We start from the raw sequence: 18764 nt of genomic DNA on the forward strand, positions 1-18764 counted from the left end.
ATAATAAAATTTAATTCGCAATAATAAAAGAAGGCGTTTCAGATTACCATATTTGCAGTAGGATTACGTTATTCAAAATTCGATGGTTCTAGATACCGTTGTTTTATCCCAATGCGAGAAACATTCATACATTTATGCAGATTCTTCATCATTTAATTTCTTCAAATGTAACACAGGGCGATAATATTTGGTGGCAAAGGTTTAAAAAGCGAAACGGACTTTCAGAGTGATTCGAAGCAAAATAGTCCTTGTGGGCAATATGACACTTTGGACTAAAAATTAATTATCTAAATACAAAATCCGTAACAATATAGATTTTTACCAGCTTGGGTTTTCTTATTACCACTTGAGATATCATGCATCTAACTTTCCACATACCCAGACCTTTCTGGTTTAAAAGTATTAGCGTATACTTATTTTTCTTAAATTTTAAATACTGGCGTATTAGGAACAATTAACTTCCGGTTTAATAGCTTACTGTGAAATGGAGAAACTAACACATTAAAAAACTGATATGTCTTCAAAACATCATAGAAAATAACATGCTAGGACATGCAATAAATATTCATAAAACGTTTGACAGTGGAATGATGCAACTTCAGTTTTAATTTTTCACTTACCTGTAAGGAATTAAAGGCAAACAGTAAAAACCGGATGGTTACAAATCTCAACAGATCTGCCAGAGAAAAGTTCTTAACATCGAAGATCAGCACCCAGCCGCATACGGAAACAGCGTCGATATTGTGGCTAAGAAATCCAACAATCAAAGCTACTGCCATCAGATCGTTTATAGAAGCCTCTTGCCATTTAAACCGACCTGCAATTATTAATATTTTAAGTCAAGATTTCAAGGCGTGTTTGCTTAATGATGAAAATTCATTGCACATGCGCGTATAGGGGATATAAATTAAATGGTGAAAATATATATATATGAAGCAAAAAAGAAAAATCTGATGCGTACACCTCACTTCCTTGTACGGAATATTAAATTATACGCATTTTTTCTTGCATTTCATTTAAACTTATTGGTTTCAATTAAATCTACTTCGTCGATAGCGCATAAACCACAGTAGAATAAATGCACTTTTTAAAAATTCACTATATTTGTTTACCAAAGCGACACTCTGGCGCTAGGTTCACTTAACAACGTTACATTTCTATCATTTTATAACTCAGAATGCATAAAATTTGGATTACTTGAAGAATTATATAATCTTTGCCTCATGTTCTATTCAAATACTGCAATAAATCTAAAACGATGTATAAAAGAAATTGAGCAACCCCCCCCAAAAAAAAGAGGGGGAACAGTTTTACATAGACGATTCAATATTTCTCATTCAATTAATTCAGTTCTCCCTTCGCGACAAGGAAAAAATACATAAAAACTCAAAATATCTATATTAAAAATTGCGAAGAAAATCTTAAACACTTATTTCCTCGAGTAAATTCCAAAATGGATTTAGCATGATTTAATTAGCAATAATAAAAGAAGGCGTTATTTTTATTGTTATGAAGCTTAGTTTCTCCAGATCGGCAACAAATCCAGTATTCTGCTAAGTTTCAAATGTAAAACGTACGGCTGCTATGGTAAAAATAATTAGGCTTAGCCGCATTTAAACAACTTCTAAGTTGTTGATAATTCTACAAATATTGCATGCAGATTTACTAAAGGCATAAAGACTTTAACTCGAAGACACGAACAATCATTTTTAAAGCAAAAAAATGCACAATTTACCAACATATAAAGGTATGTGGAAGATATATATATATATACTTTTGGTGGGGCCGACTGCAACTAAAATAGGAGATGCTCATTTACGTGTTAAAGCAGTCCTATATACGAAATTTCAACGTTCTGAGGCTACTCGTTTTTGAGTTATGCGAGATACATATCTGTACGTATCTGTAGATTATCTGTACCTATATACGTACAGATAACATCAAGAAATCTGTTCTGAATCTATTTCAAATCAGTTTTAAATTTCGTTTGGGGAAAAAGAGTCCTTTATTCTGTCCTACGTACAGATGTCACGCAAAACATTGTTAAATTGCGTCAGATAGCGGTCAAAATGGATATTTTCGTTGAAATATGTTACCCGAGATTTTTCGCGATTACAATACTTCCTTTTTACTTCGTACAAGGAAGTAAAGAGGAATAATGCTTTCTATAAGCTATAGCACAAAATATAATAATGTTATTAATAAGAAAGCTCTGGATATAAACATGACGGTTACTATAGTGCCATCCCCTGGGCCAAGCAGGTTAAAACCTTAGATGTTATTTTAGATCAGAGACTTACATTGAAACCCCACGTAACACACATCACTTCCAAATTCCGGGCTACTAAAGCCGAATTATTGCCCTTAATTTCCAGGAGCCCAGATAACAAATTACTCGCATATAAGGCCATGTTGTGACGTCACTTTCGAATATCCTGTATGGGGTTATGCATGTAAATCTAATCTCAAAAAACTGCAAGTGCTACAAAGCATAACACTGAGACAAATAACTCCATAACGAACAGAAAATTAAAATGATAGCTAAATACATGGAAAAAAAATTCAGCAATATTGAAAGTATCCCACAGCTGGATTATAACTTCCATAACAGTGTAAATAGAAAAAGACCTACAGCAGTTCCCCCTTCGCTTAGACTAATTTTTTACTTTCATGTACGAAGTAAAGGAAGCATTGTAATCACGAAAAATTCCGAGTATCATATTTCAACGAAAATATCCATTCTGACCGCTATCGAGTGCAATTTAAGGAGGCATTTCACGTGATATCTGTACGTAAGGACAGAATAAAAACTCTTTTCGCCAAAAGAATTATAAAACTGATTTAAAATTGATTCAGAAGAGATTTTTTTCGTGCCGTCTGTACGCTCGTATGCATGTATGTATGTAACTCGCATAGCTCAAAAACAAGTAGCCTCAAAACGTTGAAATTTTATTGCTATAACATGTAGTTGTGCACCTCCCTTTTTGGTTGCAATCAGCCGCACCAAAAGTGTATATATATATATATATATATATATAACCACTCTATTACTCTGCTCAGTGAGCTCAGTTTTTTTTATTCTTATTTGTTGGTAAATTGTGCATTTTTTGCTTTAAAATGATTGAATTATATTGTTCTTATCTTCCGGTTAAGGTTTCTATGCTTATAGTTAATCTGCATGCAATAGTTGAAGAATTATCAAAAATTTAAGTTCAACTAAGCCTAATTTTTTTTACCATAGCAGCCATATTTGTCTACATTTGAAATTTAGAAGAGCAGTGATCAGTATCTTTTTGCCGAGTGGGATCAAAAGGAAACTCTTAGTTTTGTGCACCCTCTTAGTTTGTGACGTCTTGCCTGCTGGCCGAATTGCTTGTTTTTGCCTAGAAACTGAATTTTAATTGTAAAAATGGTTTGAATTGCATTTGGTGTTTTATGCTTTTCTATATCTTTCAGTTTTAATGAAGATATTTTGAGTGCTTGTATGTTTTTGCCTTGTTGGAAAGTGAGAACTGAATTAATTGAATGAGAAATACATCTCTAATGAAATTCCTGGAAACAAGTTTAAATGAAATGCAGGAAAAAATGCGTTTAATTTAATATTCCGTACAAGGAAGTCATGTGGTGTACATATCAGATCTTTTATACATATAGTCGCTGACAACTTCAACTCGTCTACATTGTGCTCACTGTTATTAATTTTCTCCTTCCCCTCATTTTTCGTTATTACTTGGCTTCATATTTATTATTTTATTATAAATTAAGTATGGCCCCGAAATTAGTACAATTATTCCTCCCCAACCAATCCACAAGTACAAGTATTATGTGTTAACTCCATACTTCCTCCTTACTTAATGGATGTCGAGTGACGTCAGATCAAGTCATACCTTGATGAATAAATTCAAATAAAATCAAATGTTATTAGGATTTAAAATTTTTAGTTTCTCGGAAACCTTTTTGATCGATATACTCTCATTTAATTAATTTTACTGTTTTAAATTAGTTCTTTTAAATTTAATTTTATTTTGCATTCAGATATAATTCAGAAACGTGGGTCTGTTGAAAATTCTTTCGGCTGCTACTTGAAAAAGACCAAAAGATGTTTCAACTATTGTTTAATATGTAGCGGAAATTTTGTTCTATTTTGTTTTAATTTACTTTTATTTTAGTTTGACAAACGTTTTTGGAATATACTATATTATTCTATGCTGATCTATTAGTATGTATACTACACTAGAAGGATATTAATTCTGTATAATTTACCATTTTCTTGATTTTATATACACACGCCATATATATACACATATAAAGTAAAAAATTTAGAACTAATTTTTCATAAAGACCCAAAATTGAAATGCACAATTAATAAATTTCAAATAATCCTATAAATCTAATAAAGAATTTAAAAAAATGTTAAAACCAAAACTTTTCTAACAAGCAATACCGCAATTCAAAAAATGAATCAAATTAATGAAAGAAAAATGGACATAGTAGAAGAGGAATTCACTCAACTTCAATGCCACTTCGTCAGGAGGAGGAACATTGATATCAATTAAAATCTCTCTTCCACAAAAATCCAATGTTCCTCCTCCTCCTGACGAAGTGGCATTGAAATCCTTTTCTATTATATTCGTTTTTCTTTAAATTTCATTAATTTTTTTAATTCGAGTATTTCTTGTTTGAAAAGTTTTGGTTTTTAACATTTTTTAAATTCTTTATTACATTTATATTATTTATTACATTCTTTATTACAATTATAGGAAATTTATTAATTATGCATTTCAATTTTTGGTCTTTCTGAAAAATTAGTTCTAAATCTTTTACTTTATGTCTTTACTGATAATTTTTGAGCAGCTTAATGCGCGAAAATACTAGGCATCTTAATATTTTGTTTTAAAAAATTGTTTTGTAATTATATACATATATATCTATTTAGATATACACCTGTCACAAAAAAAAATATATGCACCCAGAAGGGAACAAACCACTACAACGAAACTTAGCATGTATGTAGTGTATGGGGAGATAAATAAACGAACACAAATTCACAGGCGATTTGATAGCATAAGCAGAACAACCAGCGTTGAAATGTCGTCCATGTAACTGCAAACCGTCATAGTGCCTTGAAGAACGACTGTGGAGTCATGTGAATGGACGACTGTTGATGGATGATTTGAAGGCCGACTGTGGTAAGCGTCTTAACCCTTTCCGGCACGCTACCTTTTAAATTCGGAGTTTTCATAAAAAAAAAAAAAAAAAAAAAAAAAAAAAAAAAAAAAAAAAGGTAGGCAGTCTAATTAGGCCTAGAGGAGTACACAAGTAAAATTTTGTGAAGATAGCACTTATCGTTTTAATTCTGTGGGTGTGCCCAAAATGGGCACACTGGCTGAATAGTTTCGAAAAGGGTGCTGAAACGAGCTTTGTTGTCAATCAACTGACCGATGAGATGCGGAGAAACAAAGAATACAGACTCTCAGTTGTCCTAGATTATCGGTGAGCCCGGTCTGGGCACACCTAGGGTTCGCCGTTTGATTTTAGGCAAGATTTCAAGGTAAAAATTAAAACTAATATAGAATAAGGAGATTAGCATACAGCCAAAAAATAACAGAGAAATTTCTTTTCAAACAATTCATTTATATCCTAAAAAAAATCTGGAAAATTTCTTTGAAAAATGAGGATCTTAAAAAACTAAACATGGCTAAAATATATGGACTGGTTTGTGTTGAGCTGCCATCTACTATAAATAAAGAAGGTTTAGAATAACCTATAAATCCTTTTTCATTCAATTTTTCTGTGCGTACAGAAGGAAATGTTTAGGTGTGTCCATACCAGACACACTGTGCCGCAAAGGGTTAATGGGAGTTGGTAGTACATACCAGCATCGGCCAGTTCCTCTCTGGATGGTTTCCCCTAATACCACCTGATGCCTGGAAGGTGGTAAATGCCATCGAATTGATGGTAGCGACGTTGGTGGTCAGGAAGTGGCTGCTCTAATGATTGTGGGATCCTTGCACTCATTTGTGTTCCTGAAATGCTCTGACTCTCCGCGACGGTAGACTATCATTTTTGTAATCCATTGTCAGCAACACCGAGCAACTACCATATCGATCCGACCGAGGTAAGGGGCGATACGTCTGTTCCAACAACCTGCTTCTCCGTGACCTATTATACGCTCCTTCTCCAAGACCGACAACTGTTCGTACTGCTGCCGGTTACGTCTCAGAGGCATCTCTAGTCACAATACTGTCCATGCAAGTTAACAGATTCGTTTGAATAGCCCACGAGCAATCATGCTTTGAAACTCTCACAGCTGCGCGTCTCATATGTTCATGGCGCGCTTACCCTTGTCTCATTGGTGCCGAAATTTAAATCATTTGCATATCTCTTACCAGGCTACGTTCCTGCCGAGTTTCGTGCTTGTGACTCGATTTCTTCAGGGTACGTATAATTTTGTGACAGATATACTATATATATGCAGGGTATTTCATATTAAACGGGGACAAAAGAATAGCGTAACACAAATTTTGTAATTGATTTCTAAAGTCGAAACAAATAAATTCTGAAACTGCAATTATGCAAGTTTTTAACTGTTAACAGCGAAAACTCTTTCGGTTAGGAAATCGCCGCTATAGGTGTTGTTAATCAAAATGACGTTATCCATGCAGCATATTAAGTTTTGGAATACGCCAAAATATCATCGTTTACCATTATTCAAAGACTTTTACTCCCAAAACTTGCTAGAGAACCACCGCATCCTCACAACATCGAACGGCGGATGCAGTAGTTTCAGGACATGTATAAGATAGCCAACCCAGAACAAACAACAGTAAAAAACGAAGTGGTTGAAAAAAATTCGTCAAACGTTTTTACAAAGTCCCACAAAATCAACGCGTCGTGCAAGTTCTGAACTCATTGCGCCCATATAACGATATGGCGTGGTTTACGGAAAAGTTTACAATTCTGGCGATGCATCTTTCAGATAGGGCAGACGTTGCCTTCCGACACACCGTTGCGCAAAGCTTTCCGTGAGCATTTGAAGGTCAGCTAGACGTAGAGCGTATCGCGAACAGACTTGTATTTACGAAGGAACCCACTTTTCACGTTTCTGGTAAAGTTAATCACCGTAATTTACGACTTTTGGTCACAGACAATCTACATGCCATGATGGAACATGAGTGCGATTCTCCAAAGGTGAACGTTTTCTGAACCATTTCCAACAGTTGTGTTTCTGTTCTTTTTCTTCCTGGAAAAGTTAATTAGCGGGTTAATTTACCAAGATATGTTATCAGAGGGGGTTGTTCCCTCAGTTGGAAGAAACAGTTCCCTGCTTCATTGCTGCAAGACGTTTTATGTTTTATGTCAGTGTGGTGCTCCACCACACTGACATAAAACATACGCCAGTACCTGAACGATAGTCTACCCCGTCGCTACATAGGCCTTCTGGATCAAACGATATGCCATTGATTTTTGGCCACCAAGATCCCCGGATCTAACTCTTTGGGATTTTTTCCTATGAGTTTTTGGTAAAAACAAAGTGTTCGTCCTCCATTTCCCGAGGACAACAGATGCCGAAGCAGTGGATAACTGAAGTATTCGAATCATTAACAACTAATATTCTACCACGAGTGTGACAGGAATTGGAATATGCCACAGATATTAGCCATGTCACTAGTGGAGCATATGTAGAACATTGGAAGAAACTTGCATAACTAGATTTTTCATTGTAAATTTGATTTATCAAAATAAAGTAACTACAGCGTTCACAGATATGCTTTCTTTTTGCACCATTTAATATGAAACACCCTTTATATAAAGAGACAGAGACTGTTATGCTGACAAGGAACAAAGAAATGTAAGAATTTAAACTTCTGTCGAAATTTTACCGAATTTCTCACCTGGTAGGCAGACGACAATAGTTCTACCTTGGGGATCTTTGTAAGGCAGTAGTGAGTAACAGTTCATATCCATGACTCTTTTACCCTCGGAAGGTAGGAAATCAGTAAAAATTCGAGAGTACTTCTGCTTGAAGTAATAATAATTTCGTAACGTTTTGAAAGTCTTTTTGACATCGTGTTTCTTGTGTCGGAGGAACATCAGTAGAAATTTGTCATCCATGTAAGGATAGAAATCGGGCTCATCTGCAAAATAGAATGCAACAAATTGATTTGAATGTCCGTACTGTAATTATAGGTTTAATTTTTTGGCACCAAGAGAGGCCAAAATATTTTCCCCTCAAGCATCTGAAACGCCCGAATTTCTATTGGAAGGAATTTCCTTTCCACCCGCCAAGTAGACTGTTACAGCGTTAAGAACAGCATACTTGGATGATGTGATTACTTCTCGCTTGGGGATCGTTGTGCGGTTTCACTCACTGTATGCAGTTTCTTCATAGGAGAGGTTTGCAACTTCGAGCGTTAGTAGCTAAACGTGACGCTAAACCGAAGAGAGGGAAGATGCATTAAAATAAGAGAGTTACTTTAGTCGCTTCAAAAAAATGATTGGCATATGATTTAATAACTTCCGAAACCAATGATCCATGCACTAACGACGGGGGTCAAGCACCAAAACGAAAGTAGAAGTATGCATTCGGGCGACCTGCCGATGTCTGAAGGCGTTAAGGGCGACTTCGCTGTGAAAGAGTTAATGTATACTTTAATGATTGAAATTATTTTAGTCGTATCACAAATCATTCTGGAAAAACGTTAACTGACAGCAGAAATTTGTGTGCTTGATGGGCCATTAACTTTCGTCTAAAACATGGGAGTGAATAGTCTGTGCTACTTGGCACAAAAGGCAATAGCTATAATCTGTAACTTTAAAGCGGGAACTTCAAAGATATTTTCCTCCACCCAATTTGATTCGGATCCATAGGAACAACATCTGCGGAAAAAGTGAGAGGTGCTTCGCATCGTCATTTAAAAAGAAATCGGAGCTACAAGTATTTTTTTTTACTAATTTTTTAGTCTGAAATTTCTGCATTACGTTTGGTGTTTTAAATAAAAACTCTTATTCATCGGACCACTAACCAAAATCTTCATTCCGAAGAGAACAGCGCATTTACTTACATCAGGAAATGTAATTTTACTCCATTCTTTTCAAGACTCACTCATCATAGATCTGCTTTTAAAAGAAAATCCAAGAAATGCAAGAATCCATTTAATAATGTTACGGTTTCTGTATTTATTTAGCTACTTTTTAGTAGAATTTGTAATTAAAATGGTTTTATATTCCCGTGCAATGCAGCACGAGACTTATTTGAAGAGAAAGGTACGCCGGGAAAATTAAAATACAAGAGCACGCGCATTTAATATTTTATAAATAGATATCTCGTAATTGTACTCTTTTGCTATCCAGAGAAATCGAGAAAATTCGAGAATGTTCTCGTTTCTGGAGGAAAACATCTTAATTCAGTTGTTTACTTACTGCTGCGATTGATTGTAGAGAATTCGCGTTGAGATTGGATTATCTTTCTCTGTTTTGAATTAAGTTCTGTTGAACGTTTTAGTAGTTTAAAAGATAACTATTGTGAGATATTGCGCTATTGTACGAATATCTCTAAGGATGTTTATTCGTTGTGATAAGAATAAGTTTAATTCACTTTTCATCGGACTTGTGCATTCAATTTATTACGCACGCAGCAATAACTATCAAACGTTTTTCAAAGAACCTGAGCGAAAGCTCCGGGTTTATCTCCTGTTTCCTCTGTCACGCTTTCAAAACAATTAGCGAAAGATGTAATTAATATAGGATTGTAATCTTTATCACGATAGACTAACTGCTTTTATGATATTCGGCATGTATATGTATGCTTGTGCCCTTTATTGCGATGGAATTGTTTCCAGCAATTTTGAAGACTCTGGTAGATAAAAAGAAGGAATTTTTCTTTTAAACACAGATGAGAACATATTAATTTTATAATTCCAACAGTAATGTATTTTCAGTGTTTCGTAAATTTCTATTTTTTTGTACGAGAAAATACCAATATTCTGAAGTTTTTTTTTTTTTTTTTTAATTTTTGTTTATTTATTTATTTATTTATTTATTATATTCTTTTGTATTTCTTAAAGCCAAGTCGGAAAACGCTTTTCTCCAGTTAACCTCTCCCATAGAATAGCTCGCCGAGCGGTAAAGTCGCTAAACATTGGTAGTTCGGTCCGAGGTTCGATTCCCGCGAACGGGCTGGCTGCATGGGTGTTTTCGTGGTTTTCCCCATGTGTAACGTGTATACGAGCCAGTTTCCCTTAGAAAGTCCTCCACGAAGGCATCCCTCCCCTTAGGCAGATAGCCCTAGTGTGCTTTGCCATAATTAAATACACCAACTCCCATAGAATAAACTGATCTCTTTTTGTTTCAGACATTTAGATAAAGCCATGCTTCATGAAAATTCTTAAGATATCTCTACTCGTCTTCAACGGAATGACGTTGTTAGAGAATTCTAGAACATGTGTCATTTTCAGTTACATGCGTAGGTATAAATTGATGTACATTTAGCTCGTCTGATTCCCGAGGTTTTCCCCCGGTTGTTTTCTAAATTCCGCGGCAAAAATTAATCATCAAACCAATCGCGAACTTGATGTTATCTCACCAGTTTAACGAGATACCCATTTAGCTCAATATTAAATAATCTTTCCCCTGTAATCTTATTTTTCCTGCAAAGCTTCGCTGTACTTGAAGGCGTTCATTAGAAGAATTCAAGATTCAAGAATATTACGAATATTAAGAATATTACCGTTAAGACTATTAAGAACTTTTGGAAATTAAAAAAATGATTTAAAACAAGTTAAAAAAAATGATTTCTTTCTTTTTATCATTTCGAACATTTTATTTATTTGTGTTTTGATATCAAAATCATTTTAAAATTATGTAAGCATTTCTGCCCTTATATGAAACCTGGAAATATTAATAAATGCCTGATGCTTAATAAAATCCCTGAAGCTTCAATCTTTATACTTAAATAGTACGATTTTTATCAGTAGGTAAACTCCTGTTTCTTTTGAGACATATTTAAATATGTCTCAGATGCCATATAAGTTTTACTTACACCTAGCCAGCATTAAAATATAAACGATAAACATTATGTGCAAAATGAAACTATTTTGTTTGAAATCAATTAACTTAATATATCTGTTAATAAACTCGGTAAGTAAAAGTTGTAAGGATCTTAAGTTTTACTAACGTTTATTTTATTTTAAATCTTTACTATCACTTCTTATTTTCTACTTCCGGCTAGAATTATAAGCGTTAAGGTTTTTATGCAAAGTTTGTCTGGCGAACGCCAAGTATTTAAGTGTGGCCTTTTGCCAAGCGAGAGAGAGGAAGCAGTGAGTCAAAGCAGGCCGCTTATCTTAGAAGTTACGCAGTTGCTGTTTGCCTTCCAGGCCAGAGGTTTTAATCCTCTTGATAAATTAAACGTACTGTAGTGTTCACAGTCTCTGTGCTACGTACGCTTACTGTTATTATAAGGCCAATCTTCCACGTGTATTATTCTAAAGTTAAATTAGAGTTTAGTTTTATTTTTATACTTTTACGTTAGACCCCAAGTGGCGGGTCAGTGTATTCCGAAGTACGGAAGTTATTGTATATAGAGAAAAATAAAGGGTTTTGTATACCCTTCGTCTGTATCCTGTCTACTTACCACAATTAGTGAACATAGCTTTAGTAAGCTCTCTGTTCCGAGTCAGGTCCTTGTATGTTTCCGAAGAAGGTTAGAAGGAACATTGACCCTGATAAAGTGAGTTAATTTAATAGCAGTAAACCACTGAACTCAGCCGGGGTCCGATTTCGGAGACTGGTCTTACTGTACGGTGTTTTCATCATTTACTCGTGTGTAATATTTATTTGGACAATTTTGCATAGGAAATCCTCCACGAATTTATTCCTTCCTCAGTCACATAACTTTTATATGCATGATTAACGGTCAACAAATGAACAATGTTGCTCATTGAATATGCAAATGAAACGAATATGAAAAGCTAAAAAGAATTTCGGAATTAATAGAATACATGCGTTTTTAAGAGCTTAGCTCTTTCACAGCGAAGTCACCCCAAACGCCTGAGCAAGACAGCAGCAGGTCGCCCGAACTTGCGAGTCCACTTCTTACCTGATATTTTGCCCTTCTGTTACTGCATGGCTCATTGGTTTCGAGAATTGCTAAATGACATGCCAATCATTCTTTCGAAGAGAATAAAAGCAGCTCTGTTATTTGAAGGCAGCTTCCCTCTCCTTTTTTAGCGTCAACGTTCAGCTGCTGACGCTCGCAGTTGCAAACCTGTCCTAAGAAAAAACCGCACAGAGTGAGTGAAACCGCACAGTGATTCCGAAGGGAGAAGTAATCGCTTCACTTATTGCTAACTCTGTAGCATTCTGCTTGGCATGGGTAAAGGAAATCCATTCCAAGAAAAATTCTTATGTAAGGGGTGTCAGATTTTGATCTCTACCAATGCGAAAGAGTTATAATTCCAAAATATCATAGGAAAATTTTATTGATGGATTTACTTATTCTGAAATAAAATTACGCTACTATAATTATTACAAATGTGTTTGATGTTCACTAGAATATCGCATATGTGTTTTGCAAATGATATTGTATCATTATGAACGATATATGAATTCGCTTGCATTCAGCATTATAAAGTGCACAAAATTCAATTTATACATTCCGATTTTTGGGGTGCGAAAATTTCAGTTTTCTTAGTTTTTTTTTATTTCAACAACCAAATATAAATTTCTTTAAAAAATTGTTTAAACCTTAAAGAGAAATTTGTCTATTGAACTAATATGTTCGAAGATCCTAACCTAATATGTAAATTTCATTGTATGAATATTGAATATTAGCCTATACTTATTTAAATGTATACAAAAGCTGTTCTTCAGTATTTTAGTGTAATTTACATAAATCACAATATAACAATGTAACTTATACATTAAAATAGTAACAGTAACTCTTCTAAATTAACTAACTTTTGAAATAGTAACAGTAACTCTTATAAATTAACTATAATAAAAGTTATAGTATTTTTTATTTATAACAGTTACAGTAAGTTTAGTTTCTATTCCTATTACAAAAAGTACTGCAGCAGTTATCTTTTATAAAAGTTATACACTGTTATAATAGTTATATGCTCTCATGACAGCTAACTTTTTTATTAGCAATAGTAGCTTTTATATATCATAATAACACTGTAACACACACAAACATTTTTATTTTCCAGAATCCCAACCTAATTTGTAAATAGCATTTTATGAATATTACGAGAACGCCCAGCGGTCATACGAAATGACCGCTGGGCAAATTGTAATTAAAATTATTTGTGCATAGGTGTCTGCTAATTTAAACTGAATTACCCAGGGCAGGCGGCGAGGACGCCCCTTTTCTTACTGCTCCACGGGGCTCCCCCTTCTACTTGCTTAATTGCTTAAAGTAGAATGCAATGAAGGAAACCACTGGCGGTACATTTCTTAAGAGCCACCGCTAGCTCAGTCAATGAAGATGATTTAAATAATGAAATGTTAATTCACATGTCAAAGATCTCTTTGTACACAACATTTCTTGTGTAGATCTTTCCATCATTTTTCAGCTCGCCTTGCAGAGGACCATCCATTATTTTTAATTTTACGTCCGTTCTTTCACGAACTCTTAAACATGCAACATAAAGTTGACTAAGTTCAAATGCAGGCTCAGGTAAAAATATGCCAACATGCTTAAGCGTTTGGCCCTGAGATTTATGGATGGTCATAGCAAAGGCGAGTTTTACAGGAAATTGTCTACGTCTCAATTGAAACGGCAACCCTGTGCCGTGGCAACTTCAGCCCATTGGCTAATACAGTTACGCAAGCAACCAATAAACTATCGGCGACAAACAGACACTTAAGCCGCATATATATATGGGGTGAAGTAACATCATCTCCTCCGAAACGGCTGGCTCCCGGGCTTAGCGAAGCACACAGTTGTATTCCGCAGGTCCGTGGCACGCCATTTTGACCATTCGCGTCTTCTTGGGACTTCAATTAGCTGAGATATTAATTAAAAACTAATTTTCCCTACGTTTTCCCTACATTCTCCACTTTCTTTCTTGGGTTTTCCCTATTAGAGGGATTTGGCTACCTGCCAAATTATTTTCTCTCGAATATTTACGGAACGGCGCCGAATTGAAATTCGAGGCGCGTATCCTCGGATTTCAAAAAATTCTCCGAATCCATCGATACCGTTCTCCTCCGATCGTTCTCCGATAGGACTTTAATCGGCCGAGATATTAATTAAAAACTGCGGAAACGTTAATTTCCGCCCTCATTTTTCCGAGTGGCAACAATAAACTATCGGCGACACACACTTTAGCCACTTATATGTACATATAAAGATACTGGACTTACAACAAAATAAATACTTAAAAATAGAAAAATACAAATACATACTAAAATACATGCAAAAGTTCTTTAATTCTTTAATGTAACTTCTAGAAATCAAAATACTAAAACACTGTTACTATTATAAACTAACCAACTACGGGAACTTTTATTAATTAACTGACTCTAGTAAATTTTACAAACTGAATCTTTTTTGCAACTTTTGTTAATTAATAATATTAGCAAATTTGATAACAGTTATAATTAGTTTATATTACTATTACAGTCGTCAACACTTATAACAACTATAATAGTTATATAAATTTCAAAAAGTTGTATACTATTAGAATAGTTTTTATAATAGTTTTAGTAATTTTCATAATGGTAATGGAAATTTTTGAACTTTATGAATAATAATTTATATAACATTTTAAAATCATAACAGCCTTTAACTTAATTTGTAAATTACATTTTATGAATATTCTGCTGTACTAATTTCAGTACTCATAAAGCCGTTCTTCAATTTTTCGGTGTAACTTCTATAAATCAGGCTATAACAGTGGAACTTCTATAATTCATAATTGTTATAAAACATTTATAAATACTTTTATAAATAGTAATAGGAACTTTTATAAATTAACAACATTAGTAACTTTTATAATAGTTACATTAATTTAGTTAATATAACTATTGTGAAGTTACTATTATAGTAAACTTTCATAACAGTTATAGTAACTTTAGTTATGCACTATTATACAAGCTACAAATGTAGTAGTAAACTTTTTTAAAAACTTTTATCATATTCATGACTATTATAACAGATAACTTTTATAATAGCACCAGTAATCTTTACAAATAGTATTTATGATAAGTTTTAAAAATCCTTATAACTCTTTTGTATACATAAATACTTGAAGTGACTTACATTTGTTTTCGGATACTTCTATTTTTAAAATTCATTTGTACAGGGTTTTGTACTAAGTATTGAAACACAGACGTCAATTTTTCTGACGTATTATTTTTTCACTATTTTACTCCTTGCTTATTGCATGATAAATATCATCAAAACATACTTTTTAATAACGCAATTTATTCAAAAATTTTTATGAACTCGCATAATAATTTGCACATTCGAACGTTTCGTTAAGATCCTTTGACAATTGATGTTTCTTGTGATAATTTTTTTGTTTTAAATGAAAATAAGTTAGAAGAATTATCGTCTGCATTTGGAAATTATCACTTATTTGGCAAAGTCTAGTAATAGTTCCATATCTGAAGTAAGACGCTAGAAATTAAGAAAGAGTTCTGTTAGAAACTTAAATATTTATTATTTTAAAGGTAGTAAAATTATTCGAACTGTCAAAAAGTCCTCGATGTAAAGCGTTTAACGTAAAGCGTTAAGCGTAAAGCGTTTGATAGTATCAAACTATGGATATGGCATGAAACTGTTGACAATGTTCTGAAGTTTAGACCACAATCAAAGCTAATACTAACGAATCGGATTTATTCTGTGCAAAGTCAACCTAGACTCAAGAATTTGTACCATAAAACTTGTAGTAGATTCCGAAGAGCGGTTCGCAATCAAAGTTACTCCTGAAACTATTAAAAAAGTCATTAGGATAGATAGATGAAATGGGCCATCATAAAGATGGAAATTCTTCGTCAACAAAGAAAATACATCTAGCTTTCGCAAAATGTAAGTAAAGATTTATTTTATTGAAATAATATATCAGACTGCTGTTACACTAACTTCTACTAACTCATTTTTTTTTTTTTTTTTTTTTTTTAGTTTTATTCTTAAGCATAATTTTCTTCGCATTTACGCAATATACCATCCAACTGCAAAATTACACAAATTTTAAAAGCAGCATAGCAGTATATATTTAGAATTTCCGATGCAGCGTTAAGTTGGCATACATATTTGGTATTTTTTTTTTTCAATCTTTTCTCAGTTCATCAGATCATTGTTCGGTTTTCTTACTTTGTCTTATATTATTAACTTTCTGTGAGTTTATTTTATTTAGACTAGAAGAGAAACACGCTAATGTGACAATCAAAATCGTAAAAACAACCTTATATTTAGCGTAGGTATAATGAAACACTCAATCGATTTCGAGGGCAGCTAAAGGTCCCTCCTCATCAGGAGAAAGAAATACATAGAAAGAAGAAAATAGGAATCACAGAAACACGTGGTGCTTATCAGCACTGCACGTGGTTATAACTAGATTTTTAATCAGAGTTGCACTGGCCGCCTACTTTTACTGAGCCAGGCTGTCTGATGAAGCATAAAGAAATATTTTAACTTCGCTAATATTTCTTTATGCTTGATCAGACAGCCTGGCTCAGTAAAAGTAGGCGGCCAGTGCAACTCTGATTAAAAATCTAGTTATAACCACGTGCAGTGCTGATAAGCACCACGTGTTTCTGTGATTCCTATTTTCTTCTTTCTATGTATTTCTTTCTCCTGATGAGGAGGGACCTTTAGCTGCCCTCGAAATCGATTGAGTGTTTCATTATACCTACGCTAAATATAAGGTTGTTTTTTTACGATTTTGATTTATTTTATTTACTAAATGTTACGTTCTTTTCGTTTACGCCACATAAAACTTAATTCAACATCAAAATCACAAAATATTTAAAAACAGCATATCTTTAGAATTTCTGAAAGACGGTCTCGCGCGCTGGAGGTAAAAATGTTTTATTACTTACAGTATTGGCATTGCTCGCTTTGAAATCCTTGAGTTTGTTAATCAAAAATTCGCTTCAGTTTTACTAAATATGAAATAGATAATAAAATAAATCCGAAATTCAAAATTCGAGCTTCTAGGTGCCCATTTTCGGGTGGAGGACTATGTTATTCAAAATGTGATGACTCTAGGTGCCATTGCTTTTTCACAATGCGAGAAACATACATACATTTACGCAGATTCTTCATTATTTAATTTTTTTAATATAATACAGGGCAATAATATTTGGTGGCAGCAGTTTGAGAAGTGTTATAGTGATGCAACGAAAAAGGACTTTTGGAGACTAATATCCCATTCGGGACTAACGTCTCTTTTGCCTAATAATATTCCAGTATTATATAATAACGTTATATGTAATATGTAGTAACAATAATATATAATATAATAAATATAAACACTTTGTTCAAAGTTTTCAAATACTTATGTATTTTTTAACCAATATAATTTTTAATAGTTTTTTTTTCAAAACAACCAGGTTATAATAAATAAAAGCATATTTGAAAGAAAAAGCAAGTCATTACGCTAATATTTAGTAACTAATATTTGCAAATAAGATTGGAAAACTCAAGTGTTCAAAAACAAACGTGAGCCAATGAAATATCTGTTAATGCAATGCTCGAAGATAATTAAAGGCAATTATCCATTCACATATTGTGTATTGTTAAAAAAAAGTTGCAAATTTGGCTTTTAATAACTAGAATATATCATATGAGTAAGATCTGATGCTTACTTGCTATGAGTTGCTTTAATTTTTCTAAGGAATCTTTTCTTACAAGAGGTGTTTCTCCAAGCTCTGTTTGGGCGATCATTTCCATTTCAGAAGTTAAACCTTTCACTGAGTAAGGCACAAGAACCATTTTGCGATGCTTGTGTCCAGTAAAATGGATACTAAAACTCCAATAGCAGAAATTCCGAAAACTTTTAAGCTAGATACGTAGCGTTTATGAAATTACAATATTACAACTTTAGAATTATTGCCGGTATTGCTTTCTTTAACAAGAACTGGAAAAAATCACGCATTCTTATCCAAATATGATTAAACGAAAGTTATGTATTTAGATCTATTCGAGTTTTTTTAATGTTTTGACTTGCGCGGAATACTGATAAGCAAGCTATCCATTCACATATTGTTTACGATAATCAGTTCTTGATAAAGGTACACAAACTCGGCGTCCTTGCAAATGTTGAAAAAGCACTTCCTCGTGCTTTTATGTTTTTACTGACGCTGTCATTAACATTATTTTTCCTTGACTGTTTTTGACGATGCTTTCGACTCATGTTTCGATGAATTAATCATCCCTTTTTTTCCGGTTAAACAATGAGATACATTCCGCAAGAGAAGAGGAGGAAGAATGATCTTGCTTGTTTGCATTAGCTGTACATAAGTCACGTAATCTCTGAGGTCATATGCAATGTTTGTTTACAAAATGTATACATAAGTCACGTGATCAATGAGGTCATCGGAATGTATCTCATTAACCTACGTTTATTACGAAGAAAAACGATTTAAAATAATCATTCTTTTGTTGATAATGATTAATATTTTGAATATTCCTTTATTTTTGAACGAAGCTCTGTTTTTGAGGAAGTAAACTTCCAAAATTCTACCGGAAATTTTACTGTCTCTTCTGACATATACATTTTACAGCACTAAGAACGAAATTTCAAATCAAT

General features: G+C 33.6%; 1 protein-coding gene across 2 annotated transcripts in view; it reads right to left on the minus strand.

The window, feature by feature from the left end:
- Window positions 1–18411, minus strand: part of LOC118203127 (uncharacterized) — a 41920-nt gene extending 23509 nt beyond the window's left edge. Inside the window, exons 1-3 of one of the 2 annotated variants that reach the window (XM_085822400.1) lie at window positions 17821–18411; window positions 7896–8138; window positions 621–817 (exon numbers count right to left, since the gene is read on the minus strand). In XM_085822400.1, coding sequence (XP_085678526.1) covers window positions 621–817; window positions 7896–8138; window positions 17821–17947 — 567 coding nt within the window. In that variant the 5' untranslated portion in view covers window positions 17948–18411. The remainder of the gene's footprint in view (window positions 1–620; window positions 818–7895; window positions 8139–17820) is intronic. The other variant, XM_085822405.1, reaches the window with a different exon arrangement.
- Between the last annotated feature and the right edge of the window lie 353 nt (window positions 18412–18764).

Source organism: Stegodyphus dumicola, chromosome 1 (assembly GCF_044657685.1).
Source record: "Stegodyphus dumicola isolate Sdum_Otavi_A_Nest chromosome 1, ASM4465768v1".
Taxonomy (NCBI): Eukaryota; Metazoa; Arthropoda; class Arachnida; order Araneae; family Eresidae; genus Stegodyphus; species Stegodyphus dumicola.